General features: G+C 34.6%; 1 protein-coding gene across 1 annotated transcript in view; it reads left to right on the top strand.

Moving 5' to 3' along the window:
- ANGPT1 (angiopoietin 1) overlaps nucleotides 1–24,606 on the top strand; it is a 153,070-nt gene that overhangs the window by 63,450 nt on the left and 65,014 nt on the right. The window contains exons 2-4 of the mRNA XM_021546436.4: nucleotides 6,508–6,663; nucleotides 7,546–7,667; nucleotides 16,348–16,580. Coding sequence (XP_021402111.1) covers nucleotides 6,508–6,663; nucleotides 7,546–7,667; nucleotides 16,348–16,580 — 511 coding nt within the window. The remainder of the gene's footprint in view (nucleotides 1–6,507; nucleotides 6,664–7,545; nucleotides 7,668–16,347; nucleotides 16,581–24,606) is intronic.

Here is a 24,606-nt window from a genome sequence, read left to right as displayed (position 1 = left end):
ACTACTGGCATTTCAAGTGACAAATTTTATTCATACTTATTTTGGGGTTTTAGGTCTAGAAATGGCTAAGCTTTTAAAATGACATAAAGCTTAAAAAAATTGGAAATATTTCTTGCTACATAATGAGGAAGTGAAATTCATATTTGCATATTACATTATTGGGTAAACCTATCTGGGGATGTCCTTAAATATCTTGAAACAAAGAGCTATGTGTTGCCCATATCTTGTATTTCTATTCATAATAAAGTACAGTAATTTATAAAAAAGTACTTCCCTTTTGAATTTCCTAAGATTTTAGTGGGATGCACACAGCATATTCTTCCACCATCATTGTCAGTTACTACCTGTTACATTTTATGTACTTTACTGAGTAATATAAAATAGTACAAAGATGTCAAGATACCACTTACATAAGCTTGGATACCTGCAAATTAATTGATTTTTAAGACACTGCAGTTTCAAAAGCAGCCTAATAAAAGTAACTTGATTTTAAGAAATTTCTGCCAGTTTATAATTGCAGAGGTAATTAATGAAATAATTTCTTAGATGGTTCTGCAGAGTGCCACCCTAAGGAAGAATATTCATACATTCAGAAACTTCCTCAATGAATGTCCTAATTTGATTGATTTGGTCTATCCAGAACAGTTCCTTTTATTTATATCATTATGTGTGGTTTGTTTTTCTTTGTTTGATTTTCTGTTTGTTTGATTGTTGTTTTTTTAATTTTTGTTGTTTTAATTCACAGGACTCCACTGTTTTCTTGACTTCCTTCAAAAAATCTCATTAGGAGATGTGTCTTCCAAATCTCTTCTCAATTTAATGGAGATTTTACTAGTTTCATGCCAAATATTGAGCCTGCAACCTTAGGTCTGAAGCATAGTAATAGAAAAACCTATGATTAATAAAATCAATATAACTAGAAAGAACATGACATAATTTGTCTGATCTTTACCTGAAATATTCTCCACAGCAATGGACTTTTCACAGTTTGCTCACAGAAGAATCCCTACCAATATTTTGTTGCCTGTACTGTTAGAATACTTTTCTGTGAATGTGTAAAAATTAAATCTCCAATACTGAAGCTTCATGGATGTGGGAAACAAGTTATTCACGTTCCCTTTACATTTTTATCTTAGTCCAGTAATTATTTTCTTGTTAGCCTTCCTATCAAGCTAAGCTTTTCTAAGTCTTTCAATTTTTTAAATTTATGACAACTCTTGGTCTTCTATACACTTTTCCAAATAATGTACATCTTTCTTGAATTGCAACACACAAAACTGAAACCAAAACTGCTGCAGACCCTATACTGATGCTGAATGCAGCAGAAAGATTATTTCACCTGTTTTGGAATAATCTCATACATGTGTTACCCCTAATTTCTTCTGACAAAAACATGTCCTGTCTTTATCTGAAGAGGAAAACCTGCTTGATTTGGGGTTTTGGTTTGTTTTTTTTTTAGCTAGTGGAGAGATTCTTCTACATTTATAGCATACTTTTATTTTACTGAAGGTGATATGAACCCAAGCTCAACTTCCATGAGGACAAGTGTCATTAGTATATTGGAAATCAACCAGACAAAAAAAATCTCACTATCACTTGGTTGGGGCTGAATCAAACAGTGTTCAGTCATTGTGTGAGGAGAATGCAGCTGTGGTTTCACTGGTCACAGAGGAATTGCATCTATTGAATTATGCCTTATAGCCAGACAATAAATATATGATATGTCAAAGATTCAGACATTCAAGGAATCAAGGATTTAAGGAAAAGTATTGTTTATGTGTTTGGAACATTTGGTTTGGAAAAAACAGTCCAATGTTTCAGTTCAGAAATGAACATACATTCCCTGCAAGTCATTGTTTGTTTCTCTGTCAGGAACAGAATTTGGAAACCCCACTATTGTGATTGAGGGTTGAAATACAAAAAAATATCTGAGCAAGAACTCAAAATGATGAGTTGCAATATTACAGGAACTTATGAAAATGCAAAAACAAGTACAGAATAATTGTGCAAGTATCATGCTAATATTTACTTTTATTAATATGCAACTGAAAAACTAACAGGCCTATTTTCTCGTTGCTTTAAGGCAAGAAATCTGGGTACATTACATTAAAAAAAAAAAAAGGAAAGGAAATATAGTTTTTACAGTCAGCTTTCCTCATAAGTGTTTGTTTGACTACGTATGGATTTGGTGGATTAGTTTTCTAGTTCTTCTGAGAATTGAAATATATTTCATAACCAATATATTTCATAACCAGTATATTTCATAACCAATGATTTTGTGAAAGCCCCATATACCACATATCCCAACATGCCTTTCTATGAGACAATTTTTGTAGCAGTCACTTAAAGTTTTAATTTCAGCTTTTGCTTTCATAAATTTACTGAAGTTATTAGTATGATCCTGCATCATCTTAATGTAGGTAATGTTGTTTCAAAAGTGGTACAGATTAGATTTTTAGCATTTGTGCATTATTCATTGCCTTTATTTGCCATCCATGTTCATTGTCCTTGATTCACAGTAATCATATACCAACAGAATTTGTGCAAGAATTGTTGTTCTCTATTCGTTGTAATTGTAATACATGAAGGGAATAATTGTAAATTAACCATTTTATCATTTTTCCCTCATTGACAAATAGCCTATAGAATGTGTTTTTAAATAAATGCAGTATTGGCTTTTTCAATACATGAATAAAATAACTTTTCTCATTGATAAAGTCTTTCCTAGCTCCTTTCTACTTCCAATCACAAAGAAATTCTAAGGTACTCTATGTATTTCTACTTCCAGCTTATTCCCACTAAGGCTGTTTATGTATTTATGAAACAAAATTCACATCAAATGTCATTTTTCTATCTCACTCCTGAGGCAGTTTGTCACTGTGGAGAGGTATGACCTTCCCTCAAACAGAAAAATAAAGAAAGAAAAATTGATTGGTAGGGTTGTGGAGTAGCATTACTAATACTTATTCATGTTTTCAAAGCAAGACAACAAAAAACAACTTTTACAAAATAACACTGGTCATTTTCTTTCTATATTTCCAAATTATGTGCAGTCTATGCTAGGAGAACAGTCTATGGTTACTTTACCTTGTAATCTTGTTGTAAGGCACTGCATGAAAACATCTTCTGGGAATCATACTGATTCTTAATATATCGCTGTTACCTGGGACCAGCATTATTTGATCAAAGTAAAAGCTCTTATTTTATTTATAAGCCATCTGCCACAAACCTTTATCATTACACAGACCCTAAGTTACCATTTCCATTTTAATAGTTCTATTAGTGCTTTGGTGGTTTCTATGACGGTTATTCAATAGACATTGTCCAGAAAAGGCTAGATACTTTTAATATATAATCCTCTGGAATGTTTATTAACCAATAATATTGGATCTTCTGACAGTTTTATTTCTGAGAATGTTACAATGTTCTTATACATCCCACTGGTAATTCAGCATTACCCATAACTCCTCTGCAATGTAATGAGTCTTACTGAAAGCAGATGCAGCCAAATTAATAACAAGGACATCAATTTACTGTGGAAACCCATATAGTTGGAGGGATGGGATGAGGGGAAAAGAATGCAGAATATAATTCTGCTTCACTTTTGAAAAAAAAGGTAGCTGAAATAAGTAGATACAGTAATTTAAGGACTTGTTTAATTCAGCATGTCTGGAGGAATTTAATTTAACTTAATTATAGGATGAAGAAGTTCTAGAAGATTACATAAACCCCTAAATGTTCTTTAATTTGCTTCTGTGAATAGGTTTCCATGTGTCAAATCTTTGGTGAGGCCACCCTGCAAGGATCCTTTTATCGCCTAGTAAATAGATGCTATTTCTCTTAACTAACCACAAAGAAAGCTCAGTTCGTATGCTTAATACAAGGCCTCCAGAGAAGGCAAGGCTTCAGATGAAATTCCATGCTTGGCCATAATGAACCTGGTAAATTGTTGGCTTCCTGCAATAAAAATAATAGGTGAATTCTTGGCCTATTGAAGCCAATGGAAATTTTGGCATTGATTTTAGCAGGGCCAATATTGCAACCTATAAATCTACAGAGCAAACTAAAAGAAGTAAGTAAAGAGAGGAAGGAAGGGGAATTAATGTAACAAAATCCCTATATTATTTCATTTTTTGTTCAACCCCCCCTTTGCCTGAGTGAATAGCTCTTGATACTCCAGAGATGGGCTCATAGAAATTATTGCAGTGGTATTCTTAACAACAAATATTTACAAAAACATTTAATGAGTAATTCTGAAACAGGAAAGACAGCTTTGTTGTTATAAGGAGTCAGTCTCAGATTCAATTTGAAGCTGTTTTAGGGGTGAGTAATGGAGGGCAATTGCCAAAGACTGGATACCATGGGGACAGTGTTAGACTGGAATAATTAAAAGTACGAGTTATACAATTTGCCTCAATCTGTGGTTGTGTTTTTGCTAGTCAAATCTGCTGTAGTTCCACACAGATGCAATCAAAATCACAATCCTCTCTGTGACTAAAGTAACAGGCAAAGAAAATTACTTAAAATATACATTTCTTTCTATATTTATTTCCCTATCTGTGGGCATTTTATGTGAAAAAATCTAATTTCTGATGTGTAATAAATGCTGTTACCATTTTTGCAGTGGTTTTAAGAGGCATCCATTACACATATGTATGTCACTCCTTATGCACAGCAAGGCAGTTTCAGAAAGCTCCAGGCTAGCAAATCAAGTATTGTACAGCTACAGCAGAGACATGCTATGCTCCTACCTGCAAACAAAAGACATTGGATGTGAGGAAATGTGTGTGTTGATAACCTGTCATGAGCAGTACCATGATTGGAGAGCCCTGTATTTCATTAGGAAGCAAAATCCATCAGAGAAATTGAACTTCTTGTTCAAATGTTCCAGAATCAGTCTCCATATGCTGGACATGAATATGGAAAAGGACAATCACCCAGTTTATGGGACTCATTCACAGGGACTATTTGCAATCAACAGATAGTTTGGGGGAAGAAACCAAAACTGTTTAGAAAAAAAAGAAGCAAAGGGTGACTAAAAATGAATTATCTTATGAGAAAGAGTTAGACAGGCAAAATACTTCTGAGAATAAAATAATGTTACAGAAATGCAATAAATCAATAAACTCTCCTTTGAACCAACTTAATGTCTGTAAAATGTCTCACAGTAATAAACTAAATCAAAGCATTAAACTTATGCTTTTCCCCACTGGGAGGGGAAAATGGTGACATCCATTGTAGACATTACTTTGCAATACACGATTTGCTTTGGCGGTGAAATCTCATTTAAATACTTATTAAACTATTCAAAAATAACTGTTACTAACCACTTAAAAAACTCTCCAGATTTTCAGTCCAGAGAGGTTACCTGGCAATTCAAGCAAATTTTTTGTTTTCTGAAATTGTAAGACATCCACTTTAATTTTGACCATGATGGTTATTGTTTCTTCAGACTGGGATAAACAAACAAACAAACAAATCATCAACAACTGTCTTATGCAGAAAATATTTTACATTGTGGCAGTGTCCTGTTTCTGTAGTCATGTTCATAAAACTAGTAGGTCCACATAAATGATCAAACTTGTAATAATTTTCAGTCAGCTGAAGTGAGTCACTAGAATATCTAACAGTCATGGCCCCTAGGCACAGGTATACCTATAGAAAAAAATGAAAGCAGCCATTCTTATTAATCACACTCTATATCTGACTACCACTCCTTTTTTTCAGTATTTAAAACAACTCCATCTGGCTCTTACTATTTAGTTGTGCAACTTACCTGTCACAGTGACTAACTACTAAGGATTAAATCTTCACTTGGTTTCAACCAACTCCAACTGGTTATTTCAGTGGAAGGTATTGAAAATTATGTTCTGGGCCACCTATCTTTATGTTAAAGCTTTATGGAGGACATCAAGCCAGAACAATGCATATGTAAGTAAGAAAGAATCTCATCATACTATAGACTAGGCCTGGGTTTATGGCCTGCTGTGGCAGGGCAAGGACACTGTCAACTAGAAGGGAATGATTCTGTCTACACAGACTGAAACAAACTGCAATAAAAAGCACCCCTCTCTGAGGTACTCAATTTATTTACAGGGTTTTAGTTCAGATTCTATTCAACAATTTGCCAAGTCAACCCAAATATCAAGATGAATAAAGCAAAGGAGCAACTTTATATGTTTTTTGGCCAACAACTTCCTTTTTTATTGGTATGATAGTGTTACCATTCCTTTAGAATTTTTTTTTTATCTCAATTAAACTAAGCTGTGTTTATTGCTGAGTTTCATTTTGAAGCTGCTATCTCCATAACAAGTGCTCACTGCAATCTTGACACAGATCAGATAGTTGGAAAAAAATCTCAGGACTCTAACTGAAAGGGGAAAATAGTCAGATCCCCCCTGAAAATATAAAAATTTCTGCTTTTGACTGCCAGCTATGCACCCTTTATGACACCAGAATACCTAAACAGGTAAACATACTACAGCTACAACCTTTTCTCTTTTACAGCTTGAGAACTACATTGTGGAAAACATGAAATCGGAGATGGTGCAGCTGCAGCAGAATGCTGTGCAGAACCACACTGCTACCATGCTCGAGATAGGGACCAGCCTCCTCAGCCAGACAGCAGAGCAGACAAGAAAACTCACGGATGTTGAAACCCAGGTATGTTCCCAGCATGTTTTTCAAACAGCTGTTAATTGCAGAGAACATTTCCCAAACTCTTTCCTTTCTAATGCATTACCGCACAAAACATTTCAACACGAGGTCCAGGAAACACACTTTGTTTCTTGGTAATAACAACATTGATGATTGACCCTTGTTATGTGTCTTCCTTTTGTTTCCATTTGGTTAGTATATTTAGCTCTGTGTGTGCAACAAAGATAGGACTGCCCAGGAAACTAGATCAGCATTTGACTTTCAATAAACAGCTACCTATTGTCAATGATAAAAGTATCAGGCTAAATAATGAGTAACAAGATAAATCACAGCTTTTGATCTTCATTGTTGTTGTGTACCAATCATTTCCCAATTTTTCAAGCTCTGTAGGACAATGGACAATGGGCAATTCAGATTGCTCTGTGAATGTCAATGATTTCAAACAAAAATAAGGCACTGAACTGCTAACACCACAAAAGAGAGAATGCAGAGGAAAGCTAAAGTAGGAGCTCTATTTACAAAATAGCAGATGCAACACTTTGACTTCATTCCAAGTACTCTTGCACTTTTCTGGTTTAAGCACACTTTGTAGGAGTGCATGACTGAGGCACGTCTCTTGTTTTTCTATTGAAATGATAGTTATTTGGCAGTCACCTTACCTCTTTCTGCTGATCTACTACTATCCTACAGTTTTAGAGTGCCAGAATATCAGCTGGTACATATCAGTGTAGTTTGATTGAGTTCATCTGTACCAGCTGAGCAGATGGGGTTAAAAAAGGATTTAGAAACAATTTTTGACAAATCATCAGATCAGAATTAAATTATTATATTATGCTGCTAAAATAAAATATCCAGGACAAACATTAATGTTTTTAATTTATCCTTAAGGTGCTAAATCAAACATCCAGACTTGAAATTCAGCTACTGGAAAATTCCCTGTCAACATACAAGCTAGAAAAACAGCTGCTACAACAGACACATGAAATCCTAAAAATTCATGAGAAAAACAGGTAAGCGTGAGTAATTGGTCTCTTTCTCTGTTCATTACAAAGTGGTCTGTGTATACTTTGTTTTAAGCAACTGATGAAAGGAGCAAATATGGTGAGTGGACAGCATAGGTAATAGTTATGAACTCACTAAAACACCTGGGGTGTGAACTTACATTATATTATATCCTGTATGATAAATATAAACTGATTTTTACCACTTTTCATGTTAACTGTAAATTTACATCTTACTCTGTTTCATGACAACTTAGTCATATGACCACAGTTCCTGCAACCTAAAAGCATAGGGATAACTTTCAAGAGCATTTTCAAGTAGAAAAATATTAAATTATGAGATTTTCAACTATGTTAAAATACATCAGAAACAGAAAATATTCATTAGTTCATCTTTATAATTTTAATGGATTCAAAGATAAGGCATGTAGAAGGATCTCCCCCTCTTTCTGTATTCTATTGCATACTAGCCATGCTCCATTTTAAGAAGTCAATGGCAAACATTTGGGATTTATGTTTAAGGTGATGAAAAAAAGTATTAACCAACACAACATTTTAAGCAGCAAATTGAGAGCTGGGAAGCAGTTTCAGTGCTCCCTTTCTGTGCCACAGGGACCCAGCACCTGAAGTCACTGGGCAGTTCAGTATGTCAGAGTGTGTGTGGCATGGTGAGCTGACCTTGTCTGGGATGCCAGACGCCCACCCAGACATTCTCTCACTCCCCCTCATCATCAGAACAGGGAGAAAATATGATGAAAACTTGTTGTTGAGATAAAGACAGGGAGATCACTCATCAGTTACTGTCATGGGCAAAACAGCCTTATTTACTACCAATTAATAACAGTGTAGGATGGTGAGAAACAGAAACAAACCCAAAAAGACCTTTCACCTCTACCTCCCCTTCCTCCCAGGGTGAGCTTCAGTCCTAATTCTTCTAGATGCCCTCTGAGCTGTACCAAGGGTCGAGGAATTGGGGCTGTAGACAGCAGACAAAGCACAGCACTTTGCCTTGCCTTCTTCCTCATGTTTTTGCCCTTCTCCATCATGGCTCTTTCCCACAGGCTTATGTACTTCAGGGTAAAAATGCTCCACATGGGCTCTGCACAGGTGTCAGCATCCTTCTGGACATATCTGCTCCACTACAGGGTCCTCCATGGGAAATATCTGCTCCACCATGGCCTCTCCCACAGGCTGCAGGGCTGTGTCTGCTCTGCTGCCTCCTTCCTTCCCCTTCTCTGACCTTGGTGTCTGCAGGATTGTTTCATTTTCCCCTCACTCCTCACACTGTGCAGCTGACTGGTACCAGCTGTGCCCAGCACAGGGCAGTTCTGGCCTTTCCCCACAGCAGCTGCCCCTGGGCACTGCAGCCAGGACAGTGGAAAGCTGCTGCCCTCCCAACACGCTGCTGCCTCTGCGATGGGCAGGTGTGAGCAGGGAGGACAGGGAGTGCTCTGACCCGCAGCCTCACTCAGCTCCCTTCTAGAAAGTACAACTCTGAGGTCAGTCTGACTAGGACTAAGGTTTCTATTGCCTCTGTCTACATTGATATTGAAATGAGGCAAATAGCTTTTAAGATGAGGCAGACACTGAGGCATGTGATAGAACCTGTAGAGGACTCTTTTAATTGAGATCAGTCATGCTTCCGAAGACAGCAGCGTGGCCCCGTGCTGCTGGACAGGAATTGGCAGCTGAGGCAGAAAAACCTTACCCAGGGTTATGCATAAGGCAGACTAGCACCATAGTGGGCAAGAGGCTACAGGGTAAAGAAGGCAAAATACATGTAATGATGAAAAATAAAAAATATTGGTATGAAGAAATGTTTTTGTAAAATGTGTCAAGTTGCAAAGCTTGTTAAATAATATATCATTATTGCTACTGATTATGAATACCAATTTAATGTGTTTAATCTAAAAACTTTGCAACTAGTAATTCCAGCAAATGTTTTTCTGAAGAAATTGGATTACACCGAAAACCCTTGAACTCCAGAGATGTCCCTTAACCAAATAGAAATGTGAATAAATTAGTGTGGGATTAAATTTGTCTTCAGCAATCTCAAAAATAGGTAATTCACCTAAACTACTTGTGTGGGCTTTCCCTGTAATCCACAGACAGATTGGTAGGGAGCGGTTCATTCTACATATTTTACAAATTTATTTCAAAATGGATGTATTTAAATTGTTAGTTAAGTATATAGATACTTGTAGTTTTATCTGCTGAATATGGTTAGCAACAAAATTTTGTTGGCTGCTTAAGAGACTGTATCTTGTATCATTTGGATTTATTTATTTACCTTAAGAATGAATCAGAGTAAAAAGCCTTCATGTCAGCAAACAAATAAGCCCTACTTGAATTGACCTTTGACTTGGCTGACATTATGATAAAATGGATTTTGAAAAGTCAGAAGAAAAGAAAGGCTATTTTTAAAAGCTCATTTTTGTTGCTTGACTCCAAAGTATAGGTATTTGTGGATAGATGGAGAATCGTGCAGAATTTCATCTTGTAGCAAAGCAAGGACCTGGCGTGCTTTGTGTGGGTCCTTTTAAAGTCTTCTCGGGACTGACAAAACTAGGGAGAAAGCAGTCCTATAATTACATTAAAATATGGATCGTCCACTCTATCATCATTTTCTCCTTAAAGAGAGCTGTGTAGTCTTGGCCTTGTTCTAAACTTGAAATCAATTATGTGTGTGTCAGGTGGACTGTGGGACAAATCTTAGTGACCTCAGCAGATATTGGGCTTCTGGACATGCCAACGATTTTAGCTTGCTTAAATTTAAACAATATTTGCAGATTACTCATCAGGCTGTGTTTAGTAGCTATTTGCAGTTAGGTACTCATAATCCCTCTCCATATCACTTACACACCAATAAATAGAGAAAATTCCTTTTATCCTCATTATGTAGGTGGACTGTAAGCTATTTTGGAAAGGATCTTTCTTTTGCAGTAGGTTTACAGCACAGTGGGAACTAGTGTAGGAGCTATTGTCTTTGCAGAAACAATCAAAAGAGATATTGTAGTGTGAGCTAATAATTTCTTTCTTTATAAAATAAAAATTAAGATACTAATCACATTCAGAGAACTGAATTTTGGATGAAAGTAATGCAAAATTTTAGAGTAAGAATAACTGACCATTGATGTACTACAGTAACTTGCATATTATCCTTAAATAAAATTAACACTGTGTATCAACAAGGGAGCAATGTATGTTCTTTAGACTAGAAATATGTCTATTCTTGGCCTTTCTCCTTACTGCCTGTCTCTGCTCGGAAGAGGAGCCAATTTTCTTTTTTTTTTATTCCACTGAAAAGGAAGATATTCTATGGCATGAGTAAAGTCACATTTGCCTTAGAATCATGTGTCTATTGAGTGTTCTCATGCCATAAATAATTTGGTTTTGTGGGTTCCCACCCACTATAATGTAAACGGTGGTTTCTTCCATTGCCATTTTTTCCCACAAGAGCTTTCTAAATGCTATTTTGATTTATTCTTGAAAGATTTCCCTTCTTAAGTGCCTGATGAGCTCCCCTTTTTTCTTCCCCTGGAGGGTACCAGCTGCATTTAATTTATAGTGTGCCATTTGTTTCAATTTGCAAGTGTAAAAAAGCTTTCTATTTGCTAAAATGAAACAAATGAGGAAAAATATAATGGAATTCTGGATTTTTCATTGACAAATCATGCAAGTGAAATTTTAAAATAAAATATTTCTTGAATTTGCAGAAAATAATACTGGGTTAACATGTTCAGCACAAGAATTGTTGTGTGCTATAAAAATCAAGGACTCAAGAACAGTTCTTGAATGTCTGTCTGACTGTGTGAAAGATGAGGAAACACAATATGTCTGTCAAGATTTATTTGAAGGTTGTGCATATACTAAAATATAAATCCCAATTTTACACTTCACTTAGTGATTTCAATGGAATTATCTTGTCATTGGTATAAAAAGTAGGCTTCCTGGTGCTAAGTGACTTGTTACTTTACTGGCCCTGAGAAATAAGGGCATATTTTCATATTTCCTTAAACTGAGCAGACAGTATCACACTCCCAAGGTGGTATGAGTGGTCAGCATCTAACAACACAGGGAAATTTTTACTTACCTAAAAGGAAGTACAAAGAAACTGTCTTCGGTTTTCTTTGGTAAAATAATGTTCTTGCACCCAAAAGTAAGCATTGAAATCCTCTACCCATTTGTCTTCCTATACATATATAATAAAAGAAACCTAGATATATATGGCCAAATAACTTCTTTCTAGTGTGACTTTACTTGTCTTTAATTAGTGAGTACCTCAACAAAGTAAAAGTTTTATCTGTATATTTAATAAATCATATTTTTTTAATATTATTTTAATGCAAAAGATGTCCATCTCCAAGGTCTGGTCTATATCCTGTTATCACATGGCTAAACTGAAGATTCTGAAAACAAAGATTTAAAAAAAAATTCTTAAACTTCTCTGGTCTGGAATGAATTAGTGGTTAAACTACCTTATAAGGCAGATTGTCTAAAGCAGACTTTCCTTCTCCCTTGGACAGTTGCCAGTTTTCCTATATGTTCTACTTCATCACCTTTCAAAATGACAACAGCTTTCACTAGAAGCCATTCTTTGACTTCTGTATGGGTACTCTACTCTCTCCAGCATTAGTAGAGGTTTTTTCTGAATCAGTTGGACATATCATATATGAATCTGTTGCACTGAGGTGCTGCACTGAGTCATTCCACGGGCTTATATTGTGACAAAGTCAAGATATCATTTGTACCATTGAAAATAGGTTCCTAGCCCCATTGAAACCACTACATTAGACATTGAGACATAGCTAACCCTTAGAAATATTTGATTTGTCTGGGTTTGGGATTTGCATGTGTGTGTATTTGGTTTTTAATTAATATTCTCCTAGATAATGATTCCAATAATTCATTATCCAATGGGTAATATTGGTATTTATTAATGTTAACAACACTTGTTTTTTCACAACTTTATTCTTCAAATTCTTCTTTATTATTCAACTTTGTTCCCCAAATGCCTGATTTATTTCCTCAAATTGAAGGCTTCAATTATAAATAACATATATTTGTGTGCAACTTTAGAAACAAATATATGTATATTTATATAATGCTTCTGGTGAATGATGATTTCTTTTTATTGTGTTGTAGTTTCCATGAATGTTTCATGTGTCTGGATTAGTAGTATTTTCAAAAATTCAGAAATTTCAAGCATATAGGAATTATATAGGAATTTAAAATGTATAGGAAATTAATAGAGGAAACCTACTGTAAGAAAGAGCCATAACATATTATTGGAAAGTGTTATAAAATAATGTTTCAGCCTTTTGAGAATGTTGGACTGATTCATATAGAGACAGACTTCTTTCCACTTTCATTAATATTTTGTGTCAGCAATAGCAATTAATGAAAATCGTATTTTAGTTTTAACACTGTCTTCATAATGCTTCTTTAACAATTTGAGCAAATATTGTTACCAAGCACTCAGCAAATTTATTTCTTAATGGTATTTGTCTGTTAGATGCTATCTGATATTACAAAAAAGAAGCAACGGAGTGGTCTTGCCACAGTTAAAGAAACCCTAAATACCTGTTAAATTGCTTTCAATGGGTTTCAAGATTTTTTTTAACTTCCTAGCACTTCTTTTTTTAATTTATTTAAATGATCTACAGAAAATATTAATATAACATACAAATGAATAATTCTGGCCATATCTGTTGTCAAAAGCCATAAGAGCAGCTTTTCTCACGCTGTTGAAGGATTTCTTCCTCTTGGAACAGTCCAGTTCAGAAATCCCCAATCTGTGTGAAGACTTTGCTTTTGTTCATTTGGAGATTTGACCAAAGTTTTCTCATTGTTCATAGTAAAACAAAAATGAATGTTTTGGACTTCTCCCAGAAATTCAGGGAGTTGTCCTATCCTCAGGACTTACTTTTATCTGATATAGATTTATGGATATGCAGCCAATTACATAAATATATATGCATTCCTGAAAATAGCACAGTTTTGCAGTTTATAATTACAGAACTTTTAATCTATATAGAAAATTAAAGGAAGCAAGTGCTATGACACTTCCATCTTTCCACCACATGTTGACACACCACTCAGAAGTATTATTATTAAAGCCATAAAACATCTGCTTCCTGTCTGTCTCTGTAGATACCAAACTGTGGAGCTCTAAACATTGTCAGCTCCTCTTTTTCTTGCTTGACATGGCCAGTGGTAACACAAATAAGATTGGATCCATCCCTCTGGATTAATTTACTATGGCCTTAGGAAGGCCACAGTGGGAAACAAACAATGCAAAGCATAAATTGTGGTTGTCAAAGGCTCTTTCTTTGACATGAAATGGTTCAGATATGGAAATCATTTAGTTGTGGACATGCAGATAGGATACTGTGTAATTAAGGATCTACATTGTACTATATGGATAAGGATAAAGAGAACTTTCTTTTCTTTACTTACTATATAACTATAAAGCTATATTCTATCTTCCTGAATGACATCTTGTCTTGCATTGAAAATACACATTTTGGGGGACTGTAAGATGTCAGACTGGGACTTGGCCCCACCTAGTACCCATTCTATTACAGACTATGACTAGGCTGCCTTTTTCCTATCCCAAGTGCTTTGATGTAACTAGTCTATTTGAAAAGTTAAAATCTAGAGTCGCAATTAGGACTTCAATAATTTCTGTGAAAAACTGTCAGTGAATAGGATTATGCTGTGGATAGAACTAATAAATTTCAAAAAGAAGTGGGTTTCTGTGACAATATTTTATGACTAGAACCAAAACTATCTGAAGATTTTTCAACCGTTTCTGCCAACCTAAATTATATCTAACTTTCTGCATAAGAAAGTTCAAAGGCTACCACATACATATTCTCAAAAAAATCCATGTGAGTCTAGACCATGATGTGAATCTAAACATGATGTTTAATGTTAATGTTCAAGTGATGAAAAATCAGCAACAACTCTGAAAAGGTGCTAAAATAATTTATAGTTCTTTGGCTTCAAAATCCATATTTTTTTCAGGGTGTAACTTTCTACCATCTTATTTCAGTCCACTAAATCTTGTTATTGTGTTTCTAATTAATGAGTCTTTTAAATATTCTCCTTTGTGTTTGGGACCCTATGAAAATGTATTTTCTCTCACATCTTTTCTTTTTTGCTCCCTTTACCCAGATGCTTTTGGTTTTCACAGAACTAGACATGTTGGTATTACAAAGTACGTTTTCTTCAGGATCTTTGTAAATTCCACATTTATATTTCAGAAAAAATTTGCTGCTTTAAAAAAAAATTGATCTCATTCTAGCTTGCACAGCAAATTTTGGTGCCTGAATTTAATCTTTGCATTGTTATCATCTCTAACAGCTCATATTAAGGCTCAATGATATAGTGTAGAAACAACTCCATATGGATTTTATTACATTCCTCTGTTAGGTTAAATGACCTAAAATTACGCAGTCATTTTGCCACTGATCTGTTATTCAGAAGTGAAACCAAAGGTAGAGGGAGAGTGCAAATAAGTAAAACCTAAGACTGACTTGAGCAGGAAGCAGTTTGTTGGCAAGTTTTTAACCACCACTTGGGTTTTGGGCATGAGAAAGACAGCTTTTGGTGTATACAACAGAAACCCCTAAGAGAAAGTAGCGGTGAGATTGAATGAATTTCTTTTTCTAATACTATTACAGTCTTTCTGTTAAATTGCCACCACATCATCAAAGCACTGTTCTGGAAATGCTTCTTGTTCATGGTTGACAGATATTAGCTGTTCTTTAAGTCTACAACAACACTATTTTTCTAGATGTACTCTGTTATGCCTTTAATCTTGGTAAATTGAACACTTACAGCACAGGACAGAAAGGGTACCAGAAAAAGAATATTAATCCAGAGAAAGTGTCTCTATAATGTGCAAAATTCATTAAAGAAATTGATGTAAGTTGGTCACATAGCATGATGCCAAACAATTTTCCATCTGAGGAGCCTTTTGTGGAACAACCAAACATGCCTGTGGAGCATTAGTGGGGTATGTATGTAGACTCAAGGAAAAAGGGAATCCCACATTAAAATGCCGTTGCATATTTACCTTTTGGGAAAATAGTACTATTCTTGATGTGAAGGCAGGTACTGCTTATCTGGTATGAAATTCTTATCCCAGCTTCACAAGTCACATCAAAAAGTACTTTTATTATGGGTTCCACATACCTCAATGGTCCTCCATGACTTACAATATTTGTCTTCCACTCAGTGACAAGGCCCTTCACAAGCTCTTTTGCAGTTTGCCCTGATTTTTGTCTCATCATATTAAGCCATTCATGTTACCAACTCTTCAGTGGTTACCATCTCTTCAGTGCCCTGCTTTTCTCCCTCTTCTGCCTCAAGTTTTATGCCTGAGCTTTTACATTCAAAAGTTTTACTGGCCCTATGTTTGTGCACAGGGACATTTGTAAATCAGAGTAATACCTACAAATACAGTTCCATGCCCTTTAAGCACTACAGCATGCAAACATCAAAAAAATGCAGTCTTAGAGATCAGTTATGTTTGACTCAGTGGGCTGAATTAATAGATGTGACATAATTTAGAATTATTGATTTAGGTAGTTATTTATACACTGAAAAAATGTTCTGGTTTCTGAATTATTAACTGTGTTGGCATGAAATAATATTTACTAATAGTTTTATTTCATTTTAGTGTACTTGAGCACAGAATTCTAGAAATGGAAGAAAGGCACAAAGAGGAGCTGGCCACTTTGAAGGAGGAAAAAGAAAATCTACAAAGTTTAGTCACACGACAAAGCTACATAATCCAGGAGTTAGAGAAGCAGTTAAACAAGGCAACAAGCAATAACAGTGTCCTGCAGAAACAGCAGCTTGAACTGATGGATACAGTTCACACCCTGATCACCCTCTGCTCCAAGGAAGGAGGTAAGAAAGTGGGATTATAAAGCATTAGAAGTACTAGGAAATTTCATGTGAATTAAGGCCTGAATTTTTGGAAAAGCAAAACTGAATGGTCTTATTCCAAGAAAGAAAAAGACATTATAATTGAGGAGAAAAGAGCTGATGAGGACCCACAAATCAAATAAAGTTCAGACAATGCCGAGGCTGACCCTTGTACCGACAGCCATATTATTATATTTAATATTTAATAATTTAATTTAATAACAGCGAGTTTTTTAATCTTGACCATAGCAGATATAGGCCAAAATTACATTGCCTTTCAGTAACAATACTGATTTGTCCCTTTGTGTATCTGTCTCCTTCTGCTAGAAGTATGCCAACCAACCATTGGATCTTAATTTTATAGATGTCTGTATCTCATCTACTCTTGACTTCCTTTTCAGTCAATGGAGAGAGCAGGTAACTAACCAAAGGAAAATAATTCAGAGTTTTTTACATGCATATGGGTTACAATATTGATGATTTTGTATATAGAATCTTATAGTGCTATAGGTAGACATCCAATAGATGAATCTCTTCTATTGAACTAGATTTTATGTATAATAACGGATAATTTTTCTTTCTTTTGTCTTGCTGTATTTTGTTGGTTTCTGGGTGCTCCAAATGAAAAAGGTAGAAATAACATGCTTTGAAAGAAGGGCTCAGCAAGGTATCTATAGGACAATTTTCCTCCAGTATGTCCTTTTTAGCAAACAGCTTTATTACAGAAACAGGGACAGAAATTCAGATAGAATTTCCATTTTCAAATGCCAAAGACACTGCAAAATGTCTTCAGAAATTCATTTCACCAGAACTGGTCAAGGCAGGGATAGAAAGCACTGTGCAAAATGGAAATGGTGCACTTGGAAGAATATATTATTATCTATGAAAAACAAGGCAAAGTCATACAGAAATGACAACACAAAAATCCTTCTGAGAAAGGTACAGGATAAACACAGAGAGAAACTGTAGATGAGTGAGTTGTGATAGACTTTTAGCAATTGTGTAAGCATGGATCAAGGAGCTCTTTGAGAGGTATCAGAAGTCCAAAGAGCCCAGCATAACAGATTTTTGTCATTCTTGAGCTCTAGTGCCACAGACTAAAAACAAACAAACAAACAAACAACAAATTAAAAAAACAAACACAAAATACTAAAATGAAACCAGCAAACAACTACCCCACCGCCCTAACTGAAAACTTATCACCTGTATCATTAGTCAGTGCTCTCTCTAAGAGGCAGAACACATACTAGATCAATCAAACTATTCAGCTCAAGGCAATGTGGGTTTTCTTTCTGCTATATATTCCCATGCAACTTGTGTGGCTTAAATATAAACTGCTCCAGTCATGAGGATTACATCTCTTACTTTGGAAGTGTTGCATGCTTGGGCCAGTGTTGATAGACCATTTTTTTTAAATGTTTTCCTCCTCTCATGTTCATTCTAAATGTTCCCTTCTGCTCTTTCTGTTATATAGTTCTCTAGCATTTGGAATTAAATAACATGTTTCATAGAAGACTGTTCTCATATCAGTAGAGAAACATTGTGATGCAATGAAAATCCTTTATTATGTTTTATGGCCTTTTGGCAAAGAAACCTGGCAAGGCTGCATCCAGAGTGTTCTAATAAAGCTCAGGAGTATTTTAAAATCAATATCAAAATGAAAGATATATTATTCTCATACAGAGATATATAGCAAGTTCTTTAAAGCTTAAAAAGGTTTTCTAACAGTCTTGAATATGATTCAAAGAAAAAAAATAACAAACAAACCAACATTTTTCCTAAACTTAGTTTCCTCAGCTGCTTCTTATAAAAACTTTGAATGAGGAATACAGAAGTGAGTGTTTCAAATTGGGCTCCTGGGTACAAATTCAGGTGCCTGAAAACCTGAGTTTTCAACAGTCTTTTTATCTTCTGAGGAACTGAGGAAGTAAATGATGCTTAACACAGTTAAATGCCTAAATATAACCTTAATCGCCTAACTAAGCCCTTGATTTTGTACTCCATTACCTTTTGTGTATTATCATATTCATAATTTTCCTTGTATGCTTTTGTTCTTTGAGGAGAATAACTTAACAAGAAATGTTCAAGTGAAGAAATGTTTCTTTCTTATTGTCTGATTAAGTCTAATTTACCAATGTTTTTTTGGTGGGTACATTCACAGCTGAAGAAGTAGACAGATAGCTTAAGTTAAAATAATATTTTCCTGGAGGACAAAACTACTTTAATGAAGACTAAGTACTGAAGGTTATGCCAAAAATTAATGCCAACTTCATTCTGTGAAAATATATGTTGAAGGTAGAAATGTATGCAATATTAGGAAGTACCACTGGAGCTACTCTAAATTTACACCAAATGATGAAGTTTGGGTAGTCTTACACAAATCTTGATGCATGCAATAATGATCAAAACAAAAAATGCTCTGTGAGAACTGGTGTTTCTTGGGAAATGGAGAATAACAAGAAGTGATACATAAATCAGTGACACCTCTTCTGTCTTATACTTCGATAAATATCAGTCATCTAATTTCATAAGGGATATAGCAGAAATGGAAATGGTCCAGAAAAGAATAGGACAATGGAAAAATTAGAGTCCTGGAACAATTTTCATATGAGGAGACAGAGCTGTAACATACAGATCTATTAGGTGGGAAAGAAGATACGTGGAATACTGTTATGGAAATGCACAAAATAATTGATGATAGGGAGAAAAGGAACAGCCAGTAACACTGGGAAGTATTTTCCATTGATGAAAGACGAGACTTAAGTAATTTAGGTAATAGTTATTAGATATCATAGAGATTGATATTTTTTTTTTATTATTAGAAAGCTGTAGAGATGGAAAAGGATGGGTCCTATTAAGAACTTTGGGTCTTTAATAGGGGCACTCATTTTTGACAGAAAGCACAACCTAAGTGAGGCATCAAGTCTGGAAAGCCAGATTGTAACTTTATAAGTATGAACAACAAAGTTGAGAGGAATTGCAAAGTATATCTATATCCTGTGATATCTTGAGAATGGATGTAAGTATCTCTGTCAGATTTTCCTAAATTAAAAATGCAAGTCACTATATTTTATCTTACATTTATGCCATGATATTTTAATAATTATCTCTATCTATCTATCTGTCCATCTGTCCATCCATCCATGTGTAAAATCTCTCCCAGGAGAAGTCACAGATAGGAAAATTATTTTCTTTCTCTCATAAGTTTTAGTATTTAGTAGAGGATTTTCCCATTTGTGAAAGTGAAAAATATAATATAGCTAAATCAATAAATTTTAAACCAATCTTGTGATAATCGCTGTTTTTTTGATTACAGAAAATGAGATACATTTACTCCAGTAATGACATAATCCTATCAGCAGACTTATTTTTAGATTAATTTAAATAAATTGGTACACTATCTGAAATTTTCCTCCTAGGAGCCTATGAATAATATAGATGGGTAGTATAAAGATGCAGGGCTGCACAGAAACTGTTTTTGTTCATTTAAACAGTCTAAGGATCTAACAAAGTCCCTAGAATTGGAAATTTGAAAATAAGAAATTTGCTTTGGTGCTTCCACTGTGCCTAGGCATATATTAGGAGAATTCCTGAAGAATATAAAGGCAAATGTGAAAGAGAAAAAATAAATAAAACCAACCAGACCAAATCAACCAAAAAAAAAAAACCCCAAAAAAACTAAAAAAAAAAATCAACCAAAAAAAAAAAAGTGAAAAGGAAAAAGCAATACAAATTAAATTTTTTTAAAAATATAGGTGGACCTAAATAGAAAATCCAGATCCCATTTTCAGTGTCAGTTTTGGTACAGACAAGTTTTAGGATGCGGGCCACCTGTAAAACTTGGAATTGTTGTGAGTTCGGTTTCCAAAATACCACCCACCTCTCTCCCAGTGTGAGTGATTCTAGAGTTTCAGTTGCATGTAATCCTTCAAACAGACACTCTAACAGGTCACAAAGCCTACAGACACAGATAAATGCAGGGTACCATGGGGACTCACATGTGTCTATTTTGGCCTGTGTCTGTGGCTAAACAAACTTGTCACATTGTGTATATTGGTATATTTTAGGCAGGGGCAAAAACCTTGGCAACATCTGCCAGTAAAGTTCTACAAAAGAATTTCTAAAATAGAAGCACCTTCAGACACTAGCCTTCAAAGGAAATGGTTGTTCATTATGGTGAATATTAAAACAAATATTTAAAGATGAAGTAATCTCAAAATTAAAATGTAGGTAAATGCATGAAACTTTTACTTTTCCCCAACAAATTATGAGGAAATAAAAACATATCAGTGAAGGCTTGATTAATCACAGAGATATTGCATGATTATCTCCAAGACTGTAAAAGTGCTTCACCTGTAGCAAATAACAAATAGAGACCAAATTATTCTTAGAAAAGGACTTAAAATGTTTTGTGCTTATTGTTTTCTTTAAACTGGTCTTTTCTCATGCTACTTAGACTATTATTTGTCTCAGAGTATTATTTATAAAACACATTGCTGTCTATGTCAACCACATCTGTAACATGGTAAATACTACTGTGCACAGTACTTTCTAAGCTGCCACATGAGAAAAATTATTTATGGAGAAGATATGCAGTGCTAAAGTAGATATTCCATGAGTATTACTCAAAAAACTCCTCAACCCCAAAACATGGCATATACTACAAATTAGTTTAAGCAGTAGATAATACAATCAAAGATATGTATGCAGGTTCAAACCAATTACTTTAGAAAGTATATTGGTCCACTGGGAAATTATGGTTCAAGTCAAATGTCACAAAAGGTGCCTTATCAAAAACACATTGTCTTTTATTCCAGCATAAGAAAATGTATTAAATTTCTACTGTGTAAAAATAATTTGCATAACTTGTGGTAACTGCCTCGGTAGTCCTACCTATAGGATAAAGGACTGTAAAATTCAGTGGGAAAGCATATTTAACCATACATTAGTTTTTTTCTTTGGCTGTTTTCCAGACTGCATAATAATATACCTTTTTAAAATGTTTGGCCTAAACTTACTTACCTCAGAAAACTAATGGAACAGAAGAGAAAGTTTTGCCATGAATATCTGTTTTGTGACCCCTTAGTAAAAGAGAAATGAAGAATTATCTTCCTCTTGAATGCTGACAAGATGCTAAGATTAATTCTCAAAATAATACATGTATATGCTAAGAATTTACCTCCCCAGAAGTACCTATTGACTTCATAAAGTAAATAATATGGTTAGTGGGTCTGGCATTTCAGAAAAGGTATAAGTCTCCTAGTGTATAGATAGAAAAAGTAAATAGGTCCAAAAGTTCATTTGAATGCAATTCATGCTTTTTAAAGGCATAGTAATTAATTTATTTTTAAAATAATTAAAAAGTAATCAATCTGTTCCACTTGGTCTAAAGTTGATGTGATGTAAAGATTTATTCTGAAGTGAAAAGAGTGAGAATAGACTGAGAACTTCAAAGAAATGACCTGAAGGTTATGGGCTCAGGGGAAACTCCATTGACAGAAGCAGAATTGCCTCAGGAGTGCTGCTGGCCTTCTTCATTAGACAGACTTCAAAGACACCTTTTATTATACAGGCTAGTATTTTAAAAAAACCAACCCAAAATTAAAAAAAAAAAACACCCCCCCCAAAAAAACCCCAAAAAAAACAGAAACCAAAAAACCAACAAGAACCACTAAAAGCTGACACCAAACCAATTAAAAAGTCCTGATGGGAACACAGGACAGAAAAAGAGAGAAGTAGTTTTAAATATTAGGATTTTTACAGTGTTCAATAAGACAAATTTTCTCTATTATATTGATTCAGCCATACACCGGAATACAATAATGAGAATATTAAAATCCACTAGATTTTAACAGTGTAGAAGAGCAAGGTTTTATGGTATAGGTCTTGATTATTTAATTCTGTTCATGGAAAGAATAATATCAGTACTCACCTGAGACATATTTTGAGGTGACAGCTTGTTTTTTCTGTACTGTTTGTCTATAAATATTTCATTCTTTAAGCCCATGCCTCCTCTTGGTACCTCATCCTTGACTTTATTAAGGTTTTTTTCAACATGATGAGACATAGCTGGTGAGGCAGAACCTTAGAGCAATGACTTTATTATTTTTCTTTCAAAACATAGAATTTTTCGTTCCAGGTGCACCGAAGATTCTGTACAGCTTTGGCTGAAGGCTGTAGGTCTGAGGTGGATCAGGATTGTGCTTGAAACATTTTTAAAGGAACAAGTTTATGTATGAAATGACATTTTTTAATACCACATATTGAATTTTAATTATCAATGTGTTCTAATATACTGCAGTGTAAGAGTAAAGCATGATGCTTTTGATACACTAATTAATTTTTAAAAATTTTATTTATTAAAAATTAATTAAAAACCTCAGACATGTAAAAGTTAGAATGCCTACACCAAAGCTTTAAACAAAATCCAGTTTTAAGCACTGAAATCATCTGATGTTCCCACACTTTTTGACTTCCCCAAAGATGTCAAAGCAGATAACTTCAGCTGAGGTTGACATTATGTGGTCAAGATTATGGAAAAAATCAATTTTCTCAGTTTCTCTTTACCTCCTTCAACTTTAGAGATTTTATGAGCATGAGGTTTTCATTTTTATTAAGATATTCTAAAGCATAACAGAAGTCCTTTTAGTTTAAAAAAAAAGATCAGAAGATCACTATCAGAAAATGTTTGCCAGCATTTCACAAAACTCACTATTTCAAAGATACATTCCATTGTGTGATCTGCTCTTATTTATATTTTGAAAGCTGGAGGAAAGCTAAATCTTTCTTTTGCCCTCAGTGTCGGGGAAGAGGGGTCCCCTTACTCTTATGGCTGGATCCTGTTGAGCAAATGAACTGGAGATTTCTGCAGGGCTGCACCCAGAGGCTGCTCAGGTTCTGTGCAGTTGTGGAGATGTTCAGTTATTAAACACACACACCAGCACCAGCTTTTGTGTTTCCTGTTTTTTCTGCTCAGGTGCTACATAATTCCTACTTTCATTGAAGACTGTCTTTATTGATATGTAATTTTTAGAGATGTTCAGAAAGTTCTATTGGAGAGTTTTTTGGGGTCATTCTTAACTGACTCCCATAACATTTTCAGAGTTTGGGTCTGGATTTCTTTTAGATCAACAAAGTCACTTCTCTCCAAGTGAGTGTTTCATGATGAGGTGACTTAGAACTACAAGTACCCTTTTTTCTCCATACCTGTTAAAAGGTAATGATGTTAATACTGATATTTATATGATCACTATCTGTGTTGTTTTTTTCTAAAACAAAAAATCAATTCCAAATCATAATATTTTAAAAATAAAAATATTTCTGTACCATGCTTAGGCAAAAATACAAAAATACCTTAATTTCAAAGTTATGCTTTATAATAAAGTACAACAAATTAGGTAGTATTATTATTAGGTAGTAGCAACTTAGGCTGTAATTTAATAGAGATTCAATTCTGAAATAAGTAAATTTGAATGTACAGCATTTCAAATTTATGTCAGTTGAAAAAATATTTAAATTCTTCAAAATAGAATTGTGAAATTTGATATTTTATCCCTATTAACTTGCTGATGATCACAGCAGGACCTCAATATTTATTTGTAGTGAAAACTTAATACTGGAAGTGTACATAAATTCTTGATTGTTGATATTAAAATCAATTACCCACCCTCATTCCTACAGTATAGGTCAGTGCCAAATCCCTCTTCATTCAGTTTTGTGAAACTAGCATTTTTCACTCACACCAAAGATATTGCAGAGAATATCAGCATATATAAACCAACTAACAGCACTGTTGGTGTTGCCCAAACGACTTGTTAGTCAAACATTTCTTTGTATGCATACCATTGCTCAGATGGAAACACCAAATGCACATTAGGATGTCTGTGTGGAAAAAATAAATCAATTAAAGAAATATGGACACTAGAAGTATTAAACAATGCCAGCAACTTAATCTCTTTGTACAGTTAGTGAAAGACTTTAATTCTCCTCTGAGTGAATAGCTAGTTAT

Source organism: Lonchura striata, chromosome 2 (genome assembly GCF_050655825.1).
Source record: "Lonchura striata isolate lonStrDom1 chromosome 2, ASM5065582v1, whole genome shotgun sequence".
Lineage (NCBI taxonomy): Eukaryota > Metazoa > Chordata > Aves > Passeriformes > Estrildidae > Lonchura > Lonchura striata.
Note: the sequence above shows the minus strand (reverse complement) of the source record. Positions and strands in the feature narration are given on the sequence as shown.